The 19,075-nt window shown below is 50.6% G+C and overlaps 1 protein-coding gene across 1 annotated transcript; it reads left to right on the top strand.

Moving 5' to 3' along the window:
- Positions 1–1,842: 1,842 nt before the first annotated feature.
- MREG (melanoregulin) lies at positions 1,843–18,767 on the top strand. Its single transcript, XM_055719226.1, has 5 exons — positions 1,843–1,983; positions 6,426–6,585; positions 15,103–15,193; positions 16,943–17,106; positions 17,462–18,767. Exons 1-5 carry the CDS (start codon positions 1,892–1,894, stop codon positions 17,594–17,596), a joined length of 642 nt encoding a protein of 213 aa, XP_055575201.1. The 5' UTR covers positions 1,843–1,891; the 3' UTR covers positions 17,597–18,767.
- Positions 18,768–19,075: the final 308 nt, after the last annotated feature.

Below are 19,075 nucleotides of genomic sequence, written 5' to 3' on the forward strand. Positions count from 1 at the left end.
ATTGGCTTTTGCTGTCAAAATACATGGCTGCCCACCATTCCCAATGCAGCCCCTGGAGAAAAAGCTAGAGCTGGGTGGCAGAAGCTGCCCACCCATATTTTGGCAGTGGGGTTTCTCTTCTTCTTACCAGAAATGTTTCTTATTAGACACCTGGGAGCAAACAAGGTCTGAGACAGAGCACTCTTGAGCTCCAGTGCTTTTCAGAGAGCATCAGATGTGAAGACTAAGGTTAGACACTTCAGAGAGTCCTTCGGCAACAGCTGAGAAGCCCCACGTACCTCTACCTTCAGTTTCAGCCCCTGGATTTCAGGTGCCCAGAGGTTTCCCACCTGCTGCCTCCCTTGGTGGATACGGAACTGGAGAGGGAAGGCGAGTCCATCAGAGGAGCCACCACTGATGCTGCCTGGATTCGCGTGTGATGGCTGCGGTGTCCGTGCAGCTTAGTTGATCAGTCCTCCTAAATGTGCTCTGGCTGAATTCCTCCTTCTGCCTCTGGCTCCTTCTGCCCCCTGGTAGGGGCCTGTGAGCCTCCGAGCTCGATCCCCCGCTGTGAAATAACTGTCAGGGAAACCTCACCAGGGCTGGACTCAGATGCTACAAAGTCCCGGAGGCAAACACGTACCTTTAGGGCATTTCGCAGTGCTGTGACAAAATGGTTGTGCCTCTTCTAGCATAGCGCTTCGCTGTCCAGCGCTCTCGGGTGGCCAAGGGGGTGTAACTCACTGGGGACGAATTAACAAGCCCTGGGGTTAAAGAGGGAGAGAAACACAAGTGCAAACTGATTTATATTTCCTTGTGCACGTGTGCCAGGCACAAGGATATAGTAGCTTATCTGCTGGGATAAGCAAAAAATTGAGTGGTGTCAGGAACCTGCTGTACTGAAATTAAATGACTCGTTGGGATGTGCATGGCCAGCCACACTTAGAGTGATTGCTTTGGGGACTGGCTGATGCTTGATGGTCTGTTCCGAAATGCAATCAAGCCTGTGGCAATTAAACGAGATCTGGGACCATCATAACTCAGCATTCAAGATTTTCTTCTTCCTTGGGGTCTGAGCTAGGCACATGATAGGAATACTCATGGTAAGAAAGGGAGAAACAAAGGGAACAATCTTTTAGGCTCTTCTCCTTCCAACCCCCCCGGCGCCAGGAGGCAGCTGAGTCCATCACCCCTGCCCATTTCCCATTGCAGTTCCCAGGATCACAGCCCTGTGTCCTGAAAGCCAAGTGGGAACCAGCCTGGAAGCGTAGTGGTGTGGAAGATCGCAAATGGGGATTTTCTGGTTTCTGGCCGTGCTGTGATGGCCAGTGGTGGCCCGTTTTAGCTAGGGCATGAGGGCCGGGAGGCTACAAACGCAACACAGTGCAGCATCCAGGAGGGTGCAGGAGGGCACAGAAGGGAGCAGGAGGGTTCACGGGGCACAGCGGGGTGGGTGAGCATGCAAGAGGGTGCAGGAGGGTGCAGGAGAGTGTGGGAAGATGTGGGAAGGGAAGCGTGCAGGAGGGTTCATGGGGTGCAGTGAGGAGCAGGAGGGTGCAGCAGGATGTGGGAGAATGCGGGGGGTGCAGGAGGATGCAGGGGGTGCGGGAGCGCGCAGGGGGGAGCAGCGCGGAGTCCGCCCCGAGCAAGCCCGCCCAGAGCCGCGGCGGGAGCGGCTGCGCCGGCGGGGCAGGGCCGGGGCGGGGCGGGGCAGCGCAGGGGCGGGGCCGGGCCGGGCAGGGGCGGGGCCGGGCCGGGCAGGGGCGGGGGCCGGGCCGGGGGCGGGGCGGGGCCGGGCCGGGGGCGGGGCGGGGCCGGGCCGGGGGCGGGGCGGGGCCGGGCAGGGGCGGGGCGGGGCCGGGCAGGGGCGGGCTGAGCGCGGCCCGCCCAGCGCGGCTCTCCGGCGGCGCCGATGGGGCTGGGGACCTGGCTGCGCTCGCTGGGCGGCTGCTGCGGCTGCTGCGGAGGGGAGGCGGCGCCGCCCGAGAAGGAGCCCTTGCTCAGGTGAGACCCCCGGCCCCTTCCCTAACCCCCGCCCCCCCCGGTGGGATGAGGCTGAGCCCCCCCGCCGTGCGCGGGCGGAGGGACGGATGCTCCCAGCGGAGCTGGGCCGGTGCCCTGGTCTGCAGCCAGGCGTGAGCCCGCCCTGCGCCCCCCCGCCGGCACCGGCCCCGCACGGTGGCTGCCCCGGCGCGTCAGGCCGAGCGCTGTGTATCCCGGCAGCTCCCAGCGCCCCGGCAGCGGCCGCGGCTCCCGGGGGACGTGCCCGGGCAGCGGGATGCGGCTATCGGCTCCGTCTGCGGCGGGGCTGCCCCGGGGGGGGCCGGGCCCTTCCCGCCCCCTCGTGGCACCGTGTCCGCCGCGCTGCTGCTGCCGGAGGGGGGGAGGGCTTTTACCGTTAACTTTTAGCGACCGAACCGTGCGCGGCGTCTTTTCGGTGTCCCCCGTGTGCCCTTGCCAGAGGAACCGTTCAGCTTTTGTCTTTCCACAGTGGGATTCCCACAGAGGCCGAGGTGCCGACCGAAAGGGGGGTCCTGCCATCGCTGTGCAGCGGGGTCCCCACCGATGGGCAGCTCTGCGCTGTGCAGAGCTCTGCTCCCGCGGGGATGCTGCAAAGGAGATGACGACGCGCTGCTGGAGCCGGCTTTATGTGAAGGCAGCATGTGTGCTGGTTTCCGGAGAGCAGATTTTTTGCTCCCGCTGTTGGTCACATCCACCTTGCACCCGGAGTTGTGAGGCTGGGGGGTGTGTGTGTGAAAAGATGAAGCCCCGAGTCGTGGAGAAGAGCTGTGAGCTGTGCAAGCACATAAGGAGGTTTTGCATGTTGCAAAACATCTGTGCACGGGGTTTGCGGCACCTCTCCCTCTTTCCCCAGCTGCGGTCCTGGCCACCGCCGAAGCCCACGGTGGGTACCCCAGCCCTGCGATGGGGCAGGGACCCTGCCCTCCCTGTGTCATCAGCAGGACAGAGGCGTTTCAGGAAGGAGCGTGGGATGCTCCCGCTGTGGCCTACATAGGTATTGGGTAATGGCAGAGCCGGCAACAGGGCTTGAAATGTCCTGATTTCGTGCTGTTAAAGCAGTTACCTAAATAATAACCAGATAATCCTGAGCGTGGGGCCTCCAGCCCAGGCAATTGGCATTAACCTAACTAGAGCGGAGCACATGTGCACAGAGGCTCCTGCCTGCCCTGCCGCCTTGCCAGCCGGGGTGGCTGTCCCTCACTGGGCACCTTTCTTTAGTAACATGCCCTCCGCTGACGATCCAATTAATGCTGGCTGTAAGTAGGAAAGCCAGTATAAATGCTGGGCATTTGAAAGGCACCTGCTCTTGCACAAGTATACCAGCATAATTAATCTAACAGCCTAATCTCTGGATTGTCCCTCTTTGGGATGCTTTGGGGGTTGATTTCAAAGCAGGTATCTTGCAAGAGCATGCCTGCTGTATTTTTATCTCAGAGTTGTTTAAAATGAATGACTTGCTCAAGATTTCAGATCTTTTAGCTGAGTTTTAGGTTTTGGGAGCTGCTCTTGCTACAGAAATGATGACTTTATGACTTTTCACCTTATTTTCCCCAAGCGGAGTGGTTGCAGCCTCATAAATCTCACATGTCAAAGAGTGGAGCAGTGAGGAGGAGATACAATGTGTATAATGAGATGCATATATTACCCAAGCATATACAAGGCTGGCTGTAACCTTGATGAGGCCAGTGAGAGCAGCCAGCACTGTGTGTGGAGGTGGGGATGGAGCACGGATGTAGGCACAGTGCTTGTGTAGGGCTTGGAAAAGAAACTCCAGCTAAAGCCAGTGAGCCAGGCTGGTGCAGTGAAGCATCCAGGCTGCCTGGCTGTCTCTTGATGCACAAAGGTGGGATCTGGCTCGGATGGTGTCCTCAGGATGCAAATAAACGGAGAATTTGGGCTCTGAATCCCAAAATGAGTTTAATCTGCACTGAAAGCCCCCTGGAGCAGAAATTTGTTGATGAAGCATTAGCACTTGCTGTTTTCTGGATAAAGCTCAGTGTGTGAAATGGGCTGAGTCCCCTCTGGTCCCATGGAGACTCCTGTGACCTGCAAAGCAGGCTGCCATTCATGTGCTCCTTTTTTTCCTCCCATTTCTTCATTTTAAATGTTGCTTGGAAATCCAGCATGCTCTGGGGGTGCTCACTGTTGGCAGAGCTCTCCACTTCCATGGATTTGCTGACTCCTGGGCACTGCCCCCATCCCTTACAGGCTGCTGGATGGTCCATGCCATGGTTTGGAAAAAGAGCTGCATTGGGAAGTGCCTTGAAGCTGTGAGGGGGTGGCTCATAAAAGCTAAGGTGTGTTAGTGTTGCTGCCAAGTACTGTTTTTAAAAGTCAGCTGTTAAGGGTACGGGTAAGTCACTGAGTGGGAAGAAGCTTGTCAAAGGCAGAATGGGACCAAACTCATGCTGATAGCATGGCTGGCTCCTGAGTGATCCCTTCCAGGCTGGGGATCCTGTCTGCTCCACGTTTGAAAAACAGTTTGAGCGAACCCATGTTGGCTGTGGTGTAGGAACAGCTGAGTTTTGCCATCCACACCCTCCAACTTATGTTTGTTTGCTTGTCTTTAATGAGAGATTATAAGAGATTATCTTTTCCCTTATTACCTGTTGCTCAGGTTTTTGGTTTGTTGAAAGTCTAATTAACATTCCTGCAGGAATGCTGATGTGAATTTTTTTTTTCTATTTTATCTATGTGCTGGAGCTCCTTTTAGCATTTTTTTAATGGTTTGGCATCATGGCTAAAGCACCCACAGTGTTATCTGAGGTTTTGCTGGATGGATTCCTTGTGAAAGAGATGGGTTTTGGGTACCAAATAGAATAAACAGTGGGTTGTTCTAACAAGAAATGAACAGGGATTGCCACAGGATGCTGATGAGACTACTGTGTAAGGCCAAAAATATTTCTCCCATTTGTGTTGTTCTGCTCAAGTGTCTGGACATCTTGATTAGAAATATTATGGAAATCCTCTGCTAAAGGTTCTCCCGGCAGAATTAAATAACCCTATAAAAAAAAAATGCACATCCCAGTAGCAACGTAAAATGATAAAACACAGAACTGCCAACAGCGCAGAGAAAAGCTCCTTGCCTGGATGGGGACAACCTTACCAGAAGATGATGCTCTGTTTTGCTGACCACTAAGCAAATAAAGCCCGAAATTCACAAGCAGGCTGAGAATGTTTCCACCCCCAAATAATGATGGGACTAAATGTCCTTTCTGTGCTTTGGCACACGTCCTTGTGCAGCTCTGTGCATCATTGTACCTCTCAGGTAGGAGCTGCTGGGGTGGAGGCTATCTGTGGGGATTGCCTGCTTGATTCAGTAGGGTTTGGACTGCTGGGCAGAAAGTAGAGCTGCAGGGTCACACAGGAACATGGTCCTGGATATGGGACCTCTGGAGAGCATCCAGTCCAACCCCTGCTCATGTAGGGTCAGCTGGAGCAGGTTGCCCAGGATCATCTCCAGTTGGATTTTGATTGTCTGCAAGGATGGAGACTCCACAACCTCTCTGGGCAACCTGCACCCGTGTTCACCCACCCTTCTTATGATTAAGCAGAATTACCGCTGTTCTAATGTGTGTCCTACTATGAGGCACCACTGACGAGGGTCTGGCTCCATTTCCTTTGCTCCCTCCCATCAGGTCCTTATAGACATGGATGAGATCTCCCCCAAGCCACCTCCTCCCTGGGATAAACAGCCCCAGCTCCCCCAGAAGACGTGGTACATCTTTTGACCAAAATGAAACTATGCCCAATGCCACTGCCTTTGGGGAGAAGATGGGTAGAAGCTGTTTCTTTGGCCAAGAGGCAAGGGAGAGGTGTTGTATGCGGCCATCCCCTTGCCCGCTGCTCAAGGCATGTCTCTCTGCGCACAAAGTCTCTGTGGGACAGGCCATGCCACTGAGATCTTGGCACAGCTACAGGGTTAGCTGGGCAGAGGGAAAATACCCTCCAGAGCCACTGGGATTTTTGAGTCTTAGTTAATTAGAACTGTTCCCACGTTAAGCTTGGAGAGGCTGGGGGCTTGTGCAGTGTTTGGGGTGGGAAGGCGTGGTGGGGAGCAGAGCAGGGGGCTGCGGGAGCAATGGGGAGATGTCACCTTTCATCCTCGCAGGTGGATGTTCACAGTTCCTCCATCCTAGCTGCTCAAATAATAACTGGTGTCTTTAGCAAATTTATGTGTCTGGCATCTTGCATGGCAGCACTGCCTGGTTTGAACCGTGGCTTGTGTGGTCAGGATGGTTGCTAAGGTAAAAAACCTCTGTCTGTCTTCCCCTTCCCCACTTCTCTGCCCTCCCTCTCCCAGGCAGGATACTGGGCTGCGAGAGGGGATGCCACAGCAATGGGCACTTTACCCTGTGCAGGTAACAGGAGGCAGCGTAATGCTGCGGTAGCTGATGCTGCCTCGCCTCTCCCCCTCTCTGCAGTAACAACAATCCCTACACCTCCTTCGGAGCCACGCTGGCACGGGATGAGGAGCAGAATCTGTGGAGCACCCCACATGACGTGACCCACACAGAAGCGGATGACGACCGGGTGCTGTACAACATGATTGTGGTCAGGAACCAGCTGGACAAGGACTCGGAGGTGAGGCGGTGCCGTTCCTCACTCTCAGTCTCACCGCAGAATGAGGCTTGGTGCTTTCATTGGATGCTTTGGCAGTGCTTTTGTTTAAGCACCCATTAAGCTGACAAGACCCCAAAGTCCCCAACGTGGCTCATGTAGGCATCAGGTCCTCCCATCCGCTCCATCACCCTCCAGATTTTATCCTATATCTGGTGTGGATGCATCTGTAGCCATCTTATCCCTGGGAGCTCGGGGTGTCTCTGGCAGGTGAGCCAGGAGAGCCCCCCCTACGCTGGGATGCATGATGCCCTCCCTGCAAGCACCTACCACCATCACCTGCAAGTGTATACTGGTAGCACTGTGATCCCCAGCTCAATTTCCTAGCTGCACAGGCTGCTTTTCTTGTCTGATATTCCCCTGGTCTGGCCTTTCCATGACCAGAGTAGCGTTAGCCCTGCCTGCAGTGACATTTGCCTGGCAATGGCAGCGCCTGGAGCTGAGCTGCCGCTCCAGTGACACGTCAAGTTAAATGCTTCTCTAATGGTTTGTGCGGCAATTATTGAGAACCGGAGAACTGGCACAGCTCTTAGCGTTGAAGGGAAAAATCATCACTGTTACATAAAGGCTGTTTTGCAGCCCTGATTTCCTTTGCTAAAGCACTTTGGTGCAAAGGAGATTTCAGTGGCCTGATTAGGAGCAGGCTGTAGCAAACAGTGACACATTTTCCCCTCTCTGATTGCTTTTAAGACTTTGAAATGTTTGCAAGAAAGCCTGGAGGCTTCGTGTTTAATTTCAATGTGATCCCACTTCATCCAAGCGACTGCAAGACTAACTCTGTAACTTTTTCTCCTGTGATGGTCCCATTAAACCAGAAGCTAGCTCAGGTTTCACAAGAAGCCTTAAACTCGAGGTACAGCCGAGAGCAAAATGACAATTTTTAAAACTTAAAATGAGATAATGCAATCCTTGTATACAGTTGGCCAGAATCCCTATGTAATGTTTGGGTTTGGCTCTTTTTGGTGGGGATTGAATTAACCCCACCATGGTGTTTACAATAGATGGTTTTGTAACAACATTTTCATGGCTGCACGTAACCTTTACAGCTGTAACTGAAGCTATACCTTGCGGTTGCTTTAGAGAAGACAGGAAGCTTCATCCAGCCCAAACTGGCTGAAGGAAACAAGGACAACTCTGTTTAGGGGGCTGTGCCAGTTCTGGGTTGTTGCGGAGCTGGGTGCACTTCAGGGCAGCCCTGAAGCTCCCAGTTTCAGCCCACACCCATTCGAGTGGCCTTTTAGCTTGATTTAGGGCTCACGAGGAGGCAGGCCTCCTAAAAGCTATTATTATTTATAAAGCGATGTCATAAGCGGATGGGCTGCTAAAAAGACGGCTCCCTCGGCAAAGGAGAGTTGTGTGTCAGCCGTGCTCAGGTTGCAGAGAACATCAGTTACAGGTGAGCAGGAGAGCACTCCTGTGCTTGCCTCTCCTAAACCCAGTGCTTTCTCCCTGCTTCCAGTGTATCCGTACAGTTTTCAGCAGGTCTGAGCAGTCGCCGTGCCTGCCAGTGAAAAATGATAGTGCAGACAGAAAAATAGAGAGAGGAGCATAGGCCTTCCTCGCCACAACAAATGTAAGATAACGTACCCTGTTGTTTTATGCAGTACAGTTAATAAAAAAGCCTGAGGAGTACAACATCAGGCCAACTTTGAAGAAAGCCAGCACATGATATGCTTGATTTGAATTATGGCACAGTGCCCCTTGCAGTTGGTGATTGCCAGCCTCTCTGCTGTCTCTCTTTTACAGCCAGGGAAACTGAGGCATGACATATAAGCCCAGCAAACTCTTGCATTTTCCAGCTGCAGCTTGTTCTGGGTGGCAGGACAGGGAGGGACTTGGCCGGCAAAGCCAACATTCCTCCATTCAGCCCCAGATGCCAAAATCTCTCCTTACTCCAACAAGCATTTTAAAACTAGGCCAGATTGCGTTGCCCTCCCCTCCTAATGAGACTTTAGCCCTGAGAGAGAGGAAGTCTAATTTAAAAACAGCGCTGGGCTGCAAAAAGCATATTCTGCTTTGGGAGCTGCTCTGCTCCCAAAGTCCCTGGGGAGAGCATGTGGATGATGCAGGACAGGGGACAGAGGAATGGTTTCTTGCTTGTGCAGTGCACAAGTGTTACGAAACCATAGGTCCTTTATTTATCTTGGTTAAAATCTCTTGGTTAAAAAAGACAGATTTTAATCTTGGTTAAAATCAGGTGAACTACTCCCTGTATTTCTGCTCCTTCATTTAACAAAGAAATTTCAGCGTGCTGTGCACTTACTTTTGCCATTCCCCACCTTGATCTTAACGATTTCCTAGCACAGGACTTTGGAAGGATCCCAAAAAGCAGTTCACTCTACATCATGTGTGTTTTATCTGTATGGCACCACCTCAGCCTCAAACCAGTTCTGCATTTTTCTTGGTGTGGCTAACCCACTTCTGCTTTCCTGGGTATTTTCTTTTTTTTTTTTTTTTTTAAACTGTTGTTCACATAGTGACAAGGTGCTGTGAGCTGGGACAGGAGAAGTGGTGGACCAGGATGCAGTGGTGACACGGCAACAGTGCTGGAGGTCAGCAGGTATGGTCCAGGATGGCTCCCTCCTGGCCTGGGCACCTCTGCATCCTGGATTGCCGTAAATAAGTAAACCAAACTGTGTATGCAAAGGGCCAGGTGCTCCAATGCTGAGAGCACCCTGTAGCTCGGTCAGTTTTCTGCATGTTAGGTCATTTGTGGTGGAGCTGCCAGCAACACACAGCATTGGTGTCCTCCCTCGGGGTCAGTTCCATGCCCCCACCATGGGGCTGGACCCACACCCCCCCCCCATGCAGAGCCATTTCTTCTCCCTGCCCCCTTCCAACAGCCCGGCTCTGGGAAATCTGGCAGCTCTGGCCCAAACTCGGTATGACCTTAGCTTGTGCAAGGATGGCAAGGCTGTTCTGCCCTGCCTCTGGCTGAACCACAGCAGGAAGCTCTTCAAAGCAAACGGTGTGATGTCCTGGCTGTGCCTGTTCCGTGCGCATTTGCTCATCCTGCTCGGTGCTGCGTGCTGGGAGCGATGGCTCATGGGGCCATTGGCCTTGGTGGAGCCTGCTGGAGCACCCCATGGTTGCCAAACCCACCGTGCAGTAGGTAGATGAGGCAAGGTTCGCTGGAGCCTCCTAAAATCCTAAGGACTGAGCAACTTCCAGCTTTGCATTTCTCCCTGCTTGAGGCTGATGAGCGCGATGTGCTTGGCTGCACTTTTGGAAGCGAAGTGTGGGCAAGGGAGGGTGTGCGCAGAGAAAACCAGAAAAGCTGTAGCTGAAGGGCTGGGTTAAGGGGGCTGGTAAAGCTGGTGCAGCCTTTGGAGATCAAAGCTGTCATCAAAGCTTTTGAAGGCTGGGGTCAACATTTCAAATATGGAAAATACGGTTTTTTCCTGCTCTTGTTCTGCAGGATTGTTGAGCCCATTGTGATGTAAAGTAAAACCCCAAACCTGGAGGTGAAATGAGAACCTCTAGGAAAACAGGCTGTTATTTAAGATGCTGCGTAGGTACAGGCCAAGTCACTGTTCCTGCATGTACCCTGCTAGTGCCGAGGGAAATATTTTATGAGGAAGGGGGACTACGGTGGCTCCAGCAAGCCTCCAACGTTAACAGCAAGAGCTGCACTGGGCTTATTGCTGGGCTTGTGTGCATGACATGGCAGATAGCCCTCACCTTGAGGTCCACTTTGTGGTGGCCCTGATGCCTTGGTGCTCTCTGATGGAATGCATGGAGTTACCCAGCCGTGGGCAGGGAGCCTGAGCTGTTGCACCAGTACTGCCTTCAGGGAAGGAGCCAGGCTTACAGCAGTTGCACCACCCGTCTGTGAGCAGAAACGAAAGGTGGATTTTTGCATTACGACCAGGGAAAAACACTGTTCTTATGGCTTGCTGTAAATGCAGTGTTTCTTTCTTCTTTTGGCTTACTCCCTTGGGGAACATGGGATCATAAACCCCACTAGTAAAGGCAATTCCTTAGCTTGCATCTCTGCTAGAGTCCTGGCTAGCAGAGTTACGCTGGCATGATTCTCCTGGCAAGCCCATTAACAAGCTGACTATTTTTCTGCTTCCTCCTGCTCTCCTGCAGGGTTATTCTTTTTTAAACAAGTTACAGAGAAGATCAGTATTGCAACATGCTCTTTCAGGGGCACAGGGAAGTGATGGGATTTGTCCAGGGTTGGAGATGCCAGTCGGGGAGTGCAGAACTGACCCTCTTAATGCCTGCACGCCTCTAAAAACTGAATACAGTTTAAGCTTATTCTAAGCTGAGATGTTGGTTGATGGTCCAATGTATGAGCATGGATCTAGGGTTTGTATTTGCTCAACTACTCTCAGTTGGGCCAGTTGCAAAGCCAGAGTAGGAACATCCCTGGCAGTGGCGTGGTACCTGCCTGGACTGGTATTTTGTAGTCTTTCTCTGATAACTCTGTTTTGACCTCATTTCCAAAATAACTCTTGAACAGAACAGTGACACCAATTGCTTTCAAGGAAATAAAGGGAACAGCTTTGGTAGACGATTGATTTGGCAACATGAAGAAATCTCCCTATTTAAATAGGAAATTTTCATATGATCAGGGATGAAAAGTTGGACAGTGCTTGCCTGTTCTCTTGGCACATTTTTTCCAGAGCTCTGAGTTATGTACCAACCTGGCTTATATTTAATGCCCAGTATTTCCTTGCTTCCATTTGGCATTTGCAGATTTAGTGTATCACACTAGAGAAGGGAAGTTTTCCAGGTAAATATTTGAACAGCTGAGTGCTCAGAGAAGAGAGGCAGCAGGGTTTCCCTGCTGCTCCAGGATATCCTTGACTCATGCGCGAACGGTTTTCTTGAGCTCTCACTATGCTGTGCCCTGCTATGTAGGTTTAAAAGGGCAAAACTAGTTGCAAAAAACAGGACCAGGAACTGCAACCTACTTTGGTTTCCTGTGATTAATTCAGATTTTGGCAAAAGGGTATTTTTCTTAAAGGACTGAATCTGAATGCATCATTGGGATGTCCCAGACCCATAGAAACACTGAGCGGTTTGGTAAGTACCAGTCTCCTGCTGTACTTTCCCAGTATTGTGTGTGAGAAGCCTCCTCATGACTCTAGAAGTTACATCTAACTTTGCAAGAGGCAGGACAGGCAATAGAGGCGCACAGAAGACACAAAATGTAGCTAAGTTTTGGGAGAGAGCCGCTTGTCCCATGCCTGTATAGAAGCTCAGACCAGCGCACTGGAAGGGGCTTCGAGGAGAAGCCAGCCCAGGATGCGGCACAGAGGGGAGCCAGCTCCAGCTTTGCTCTGTCTGGGATTGCCCAAGGACCGGCATGCCCTGCCTGCGTCTTGCCAGTGCCCTGGTATGCTGCAGCGGTCCCTGTCACAGCCACAGCGAGGGCTGAGGGGAGCAGGGTTTGGTGCGGACCCCAGCTGCTTGCCCTGGGGCTGCCCAGCACTGGTGCTGAGCAGCCCTGGCCTCGTGATGCTGCCTGGCTCCAGCTAAACGCTCCCTCCACAGGTCACATCTTGGTGACTCACGGGATGTGCGTGGGGGAGCACCCTCCCCAAAGTCTCTGATGTTGCCCATTCCTATGCAAGGGCAGAACAAGCTTTGCTCTTCCTCTGCAGTGTAGTTAGAAGTGCTTTTTAGAATCATTTTGGGGATGGAAAGATCCTCTTAACTTTACTTCCTCATTAAAACAACACAACACAGAGGACAGCTGTGTGCCCACGGCATTTTGTATATCTATGCTATAAGGAATTGCCTGGGAAAATTCATTGGTTTCTGAGGCTGATGGAGGACAGAGCATGAGTTCCTTTGAGAGCTCAGCCTGTAGCTGCCCAACCTCATCCTGATAACCTGCTGTCTCTAGTTGCTTTTCAATGACTGGTACCATGTGCAGCATTCTCCTCCCAGCTTTCTCTACAAAAATATAAATGCATCCAGCTCAGGCAAAAGAAATCCCACTGAAACAAGAGGTCCCCCCTAAGCACCACCATTAATCATAACTCTCTGTACCAAAGCTGCTCCTTTGCACACTCCCCAAATTCTTCATTGACAGGACACTGTTAGAGGTCCCCTGGGACTAAATATGCACCGTATTCACTTCCAGGATGTGATTCAGTAACTACAATGTGCAAGAAAGCCATAACCTAGATTCCCTTAAAACAAAAATAGACAAGGGAAAACACGCTGCTGTTAATCCAGAGAAAATCAGGAGCAGCTTCCCTGCACGCTAAGCACGGCTCGCCCTTCAGCTTCTCGAGGAGTCTGGCTCGCTACCACGGTGGGTAAATCCCCACAGCCCTGAAAGCTGCTGCCAGGTGCCAGCAAGTCATGTTTTGGGGAGGGGAACATCTTTCCCACCCCCCTGGCTTGCTAATACAGCGGTGTGAGGCACGCCTGGAATCACAGCAGCCATCTCGATCAATCCTCTGCATTAAAGCACTTGTTTATCTTTGTGGGAGGGCAAACACATACAGCTTATTTCCCCACCAGCATGCCCAGACTGGTTTTCTCTCCTCTCTGCTTGTACCGTGGGGTCACGAGCAGGCTGAGATGTTTCTGGGGATCCCTGCCAGCAGGGACCAAGGCATTGTGCAGCCTTTTAGTCTCTTTTTATAAACTTTCAAGTTTGCAATATACTTCCCACAAAGCTTTAATACAATAAACCCCCTCTTTTCTTTTTTACTGAGAGGAGCTCAGTTTCTAGTTATGAGCCAGAGTCACAAGAGAGGAGAGCCTTGCCCCTGCCTGCTTGCTCTCGTGAAGGGCTGAAGAGGCATTTTGATGTCTTGCAGTAGTAGCCAGGTGCCCTCCTGTGCAAAAAGTAAAGCTGTTTTCAAGGACTACTGCTGCCGAGAGAGAAACGCGCCTCTGATCAGCAAAGCTAGCTCATTGTGAGCACCAACACAAAGCTAAAAATGAAGGGGATTTTGCTCTCTGGGAGGACAAGCGGTGCAGAGCCACATTTCCCCTGCTCTCCTGACCTGAATTCACCAGTGTCTTAACCCTGACGGCTGCTTCTTCCAAAGTGTAATCTCCAAGGGCTTCCTGCAGCTATCGCTGAACAGCAAGGAAACAGGCTCGTCATTTAATTCTCTGCAGCTGTGATGTGTCAGCCAGGTTCAGGAAAAAACACTAAGAAATCTCCAAGTCTTTTATCAAATCAAGTCAACCCCTCAAGGCACCAGGTATCAGAAAAACAGTGGGATTTCTAACACACAGCCAACCTTCATGGGTATTTTTAACCCCTTTGAACACAGCATATCATGTAGGAAAATCCCAGGGAGATGGCACAGATTAACACCTGTTTATTCTGCAAGAGTCCATCCATGTAATCTGTTGCTGAGAAATGAGATTAATTAAGGTTGTTAGTGCAGGGAAATTATCTGAGTGATGTTATGACCTGCTGTGTGGATGTTTATGTAAACGCATCCTTTGCAGTGAGTGCATTGGTTAAACTCAACTAGGAAAAGTACTCCTGGTTTTCTTGCAGAATACATGCATTTCCACAGGAATGTGTACTTGTACAGATGTGTTTAATAAATAACCTCAAAACCGTCCGTTTTAGACAGTGCCCTATTATGCAGATACACAGCTTGAGGTCAAGTGCAAGGATTTAAGCTGTTAAGCGAGGCCTTAACTGCAGCAACTGGCAGCCACTAATAGTTATGTCAAATGACTCCAGCTCAGCCCTCAACCATCCACGTGCATTCCTCTTCTCTGCTATTTAAAAAAGGGTACCCCAGCCTGTAAAAAAAGTTTGTTTTTCTTGTTTTCCAGTACTTTTGAAAACCTGCCTGCTCCAGTTAAATGCCAGACAGAGGGCTGGGCTGTTTGGAGAAGCCACTCTGTTGTGACCATACTGAGAGCAGTAACTTTTTTTCAAAGTTTTAGTTTCCCATGGGCTATCATCAGCTGTAAGAAAATGTGCCATGCCAGTTTAACCGCAAGGATATGAAAATAAGGTGTAGTAATAGTTTATGGAAGGTAACTATGAGTATGTGGTTGTGGTTTCTCAAACTATAAAGACCAAATAATGTGTTTTCACAGCCTCAGGTTTTGATGCTAGGTGGGGTGTCAGGCTTTCCCAAGGAGACTGAAGTCTCTCAGATGAGCTACATTTGGAAGTTCATGTTGTTCTCCAGCCTAGGACAGTGTTGTAATTTCCAGCACAGAACTGGAATTATATTCTCCCTGTTTGACTGAGGAGACCACTCCGGCCATCAGCAATGCCTAAGCTAAGTTCTGTTTTGTACATGAAGAGAATTCTGTACTGGATGTCAAGCTAAAATACTTGATGCTGGTCCATGTAATTTCTTCCAGGGCCAACAGCAGCCTGGCCATCAACCTTCATACTGACCCCTCAGTGCCAACATCAACAGTTCAGCTCTGACTCTGTTTCTAAAAGCTGAAATTCCTAGAAAAGCAGCTGAGACCTCCCCACATGTGAATGACTGTGCCTTATCCCCTTATCTCTTTGCTTTGCAGGAATGGCAAAAGCTCAACTACGATATTTATACCTTACGGCAGACCCGAAAAGAAGTGAGAAGCAGGTGGAAGCACATTTTGGAGGATTTAGGTGAGCTAGAGGACAAAAGGATGTCATTTCTGGGGTACTAGATGGGAGGTCCCATGAAGGTTGAGGGTGGGAATGGCCCTACAAAATCAGACTGATAGAGGAGAAAGGGAGAAAAATAAAACAAGGCTGCTGAGCAATGAGCTGGGAGCCTGTGGAGGGCTTCCCAGAGCTCAGGCGCAGCTAGGAGGAGACAGGGCCATTGTGTCTGCAAGCATGTCAAAAAGCCCACAAACCATGATCAGTGGGAGAGCTTTTCAAGCCCGTAATAGCATGCACAATTAGCCAGTTCAAGCCTCCTTATGGAAATGTAGCAGGGATACCTGGGAGTTCACCCTGGATTTTATTAAACAATATAAGCAGGGAGAAATGAATATCCCTTTCAGATTTGAGCACAGATACATCTATCCTTCTTCCTTAGCCCATGTCAGCTGATCAGAGCTAAACCACACGCTTTGTTTGCTCCTAAGTGAATTCGAAATACCCTTTCACCAAACAAGATTGCTCAACAGTGGCTCTCCTACTCCTGCGATTTCCTAGCCTGCAAACAGGGAGCTGCACCCACCGGTCCTGTGTGCTCAGCTGCTGCTCCTCTGGAGAAGGCAGTGGTGGGTGTGACCTGGTTTTCCCAATTGCATTGCACACAGCATGTGACACTCGGGCCAAGGAGATGTCCTGTCCTGGCACGTCAGCTCAGTGACTTGCGTCATGCTGTGAAGGTGGTTGGTAGCTAATGAGAGGAGGATGTGTGAGTTGGGTGCACTTGTTGGGCTGTTCGAGGGTATTATCACTGGGAGAAAAAGAGATGGGTATCTCAGCCGCTCCTGCCCTACCTGCTGTTCTGGCATCTGGATGGGAGGAATATTATAAATTCATGACAAGGTATCAGCATTCATCTTCACCCAGGTGCTCGCACAGCCTGTACAGACCAAACATGGGAGGGATCACTTGACATCCTTACGTCTGTGATTTTTTGACACGCTTTGGCATGTTGACAAAGGCTCTCCCACATCTTGCTCATGTCTGCAATGGCTCTGGAGCCATTTTGCAAAGGGTGGGGAAGCTCTAAACCAGGGATCATTTGGCCTTAGCAAAGCTAGACATGCAACCAGATGTGAAACCCGCTATCTTCTGTTACCTAGACCTGTGCTTTAATAATAAGACCACCACTCTTTCCCCATAACTGTTTCAAGTATGACGCATGACCACCAGTTCCCTGGAGCCAAACAAAGAGTTAGTGGTAGCCATTACATTTAAAGATCCCTGCATTCATTCTCCTCGCCCTTTCCTTCCCTAAATACCCTTCCTATCAGAGGTGCTGACTGCTACAGGAACAATTACGCATGCCTTAATTACTGCTGCAGGTTTTTCATCACTGTTACCTCCCAACAACAGGCATAGTCTCTGCGGTGCTCAGGTAGCCCCACCAGCCCTAAAAGCTCAGGCAGCATCAGGAACATGCCAGAGCTGAATCAACACCCCGGGTGTGGATGTTCGTAAGTCTTCTCTGGAAAACTAGCAACAAAGTTGCTCTGAATGTTTTTGTGATTTTTTTTCCCCCCCCAGCAAGCTTATACCTGCCCCAAGTGCAGACACAGAGCCTGCGTGGGGGAAACACTGGTTCGTTTTAGCAAGTAGGGAATGCAACAGGCTGAGGTGGGGGGAGGAATAAGGAAACTTGCAAAAGCCTGGAGGGCTCAGGGATTACCCTGCTCACACGTATGACTTGTTTCTGTAACATCTCTTTCCCAGGTTTCCAGAAGGAAGCAGACTCCCTCTTGTCAGTGACCAAACTCAGCATCATCAGTGACTCTCAGAACATGGGCAAAGCCAGGGACATCTTGTTAAAGCTCTCTGAAGAGACAAACATCTTCCCGACCAGCTGGGAGCTTTCTGAGCGCTACCTCTTTGTGGTGGTGAGTAGCTCCGAGCTCCGAGCATGCTTTCCTCCCCGCTGCCCCTGTCTCTACAAGTGAGCTCAAATGAGGGAAGCAGGTAGGTGGACTGGGGATGCTCAGATACATCATAACATCTGGGGTGTCCCTGTCAGACGTTGCACTTGTATCTTGGCTGTTCAGCTTCCTTGGAAATGTCAGTGCTGTAGCACCATAAGTTTGCCCCCTGGCCCCACCAAGGTCCTTTAACCCTGTGCAACTAGGTGCTCTTGCAGCGTGTTAACAAAGTGGAAGGAGATTACACCTAACACCCTGCGTAACCAGGGAGGTCCCCAAAGAATTCTGCAGTGGCCATAAAACCCTGTTGCTTTGGCAGGATCGTCTCATAGCTCTGGATGCTGCAGATGAGTTCTTCAAGATGGCCAGCGTGATGTATCCGAAGAGACCCAGCGGGGAAAGAGTGGACGATAGTCAGAAGGCTCTGCAGTGCATCTCTGTCATGACACCCTGAAAATGTGCCTCGCTGGTGCGAGATGGACAGCAGGTTACTTACCCTCCAGGACCAGGCTCCTCTACCAAGGGGTTAGCACAAGTAGTGGTGCTCCTTGTTTTCCTGCAGAGAAGCAAATGGGCTGGCCAGAGCAGAGCAAGGAGGTCAGCAAGCTGTGCCCCACCAGGAGGGCATGGAAAGGCAGATGCTGGCCCCAAGGTCCTCCCTAGCAGAAGGAAGCAAGAACTGCCGTAGTGTAGCCCCAGACAGAGACCGCTAGCCGAGTAGTGTGTGATAGGTCCGGGGGGAATCTGCCACGCAAGGCATTGCTACCACTAGCTGCAAAAGTCGAGATGCCTCTATTTACAAGCGCTGCAAGATCCGCGTTTTCGCCTACCGCTGGTACCTGCCACTGTCCCTACCCTCGACCCTGCTACCTCAGTCATCTACAATTCTGTGACGTTTCTCTGTACACTGGTCCTCTTCCTCATCCCCAGCCCATGGCAGCCCCGCCAGGCAGGTCCCAGGGGATCTGGCAAAGAGACAGGAGCAGCACGTAGCCAGGAGATGAGTTAATGCCCGGTGGCAAAGCCTTGGAGCTGTGTCACAGTTGGGTGTTCTATCCCCAGCCATTAGTATCAGGAGGCATTTGTGTCAGGGGATGCTCAGCCTGACTTCTTAAAAGAAGGTAGATTTTAGGAAGGTGCCAAGGTCAGAGTTGCTGAGAATTTGGCTACTATAATATCCTCAGACTGGTTGCCCAACATCTTAATTTCTGAAAGTTTTGGTCTTAATTGCATAAAAAATTTCCCACTATAAAGCTGCACGTACTGTCAATATATACCATCCCTACTGTTAATGAGGATTTTTAATTAATATCCTTTATATCTTGAGTTTTTGTCTGATGATGAGCAATAATTTTAAAACACTGGATTTAATAATGTAAAAACAAGTGGAAGTTCTTAACTGATTAACACATACGCTGCTAATTGGCCAGTTGAAAATGCTGGCTACAAAGGACCTCCCAAAATAGCAAAACACACCTTTTGTTTGTTTATATCTACAGTGTTTGAAATATATATATTTATGAATTGTTTCTGTTTGTCAGACTTCCTGGGAAGCATTTTTGTCAACTCAGGACATCAGTGAAAACTGATTTTAATAAACAAAACACATTACAAAACTAACGGGTTTTACTCTGTCTGTATTCCTCTTCAGGCAATAACATTTCTCTTGACTGCTGACAGCAAAAGGTTTGGGGTGTTTGTAGAGCACATGCCTCTGTGACCTCTTCTCCACACACTTACAATTGCCTGTTGACTTGCAAGAGTAGGGTCTTTGCCAGCCTGAGACAAAAGTCTTCGTAGGAGATGATGGGGACTGAATTAAATTTCAGTGGGATTTGGAGTTAGTAGCCCAGTTCCTATGGGGTTTTTTTGTGTTTTTTTTTTTTTTTTTTCTTCTTTTAGCAGAAGTTAAGCTGCACTTTGGAAAACCTGC

This window comes from Falco cherrug, chromosome 8 (assembly GCF_023634085.1).
Source record: "Falco cherrug isolate bFalChe1 chromosome 8, bFalChe1.pri, whole genome shotgun sequence".
Lineage (NCBI taxonomy): Eukaryota > Metazoa > Chordata > Aves > Falconiformes > Falconidae > Falco > Falco cherrug.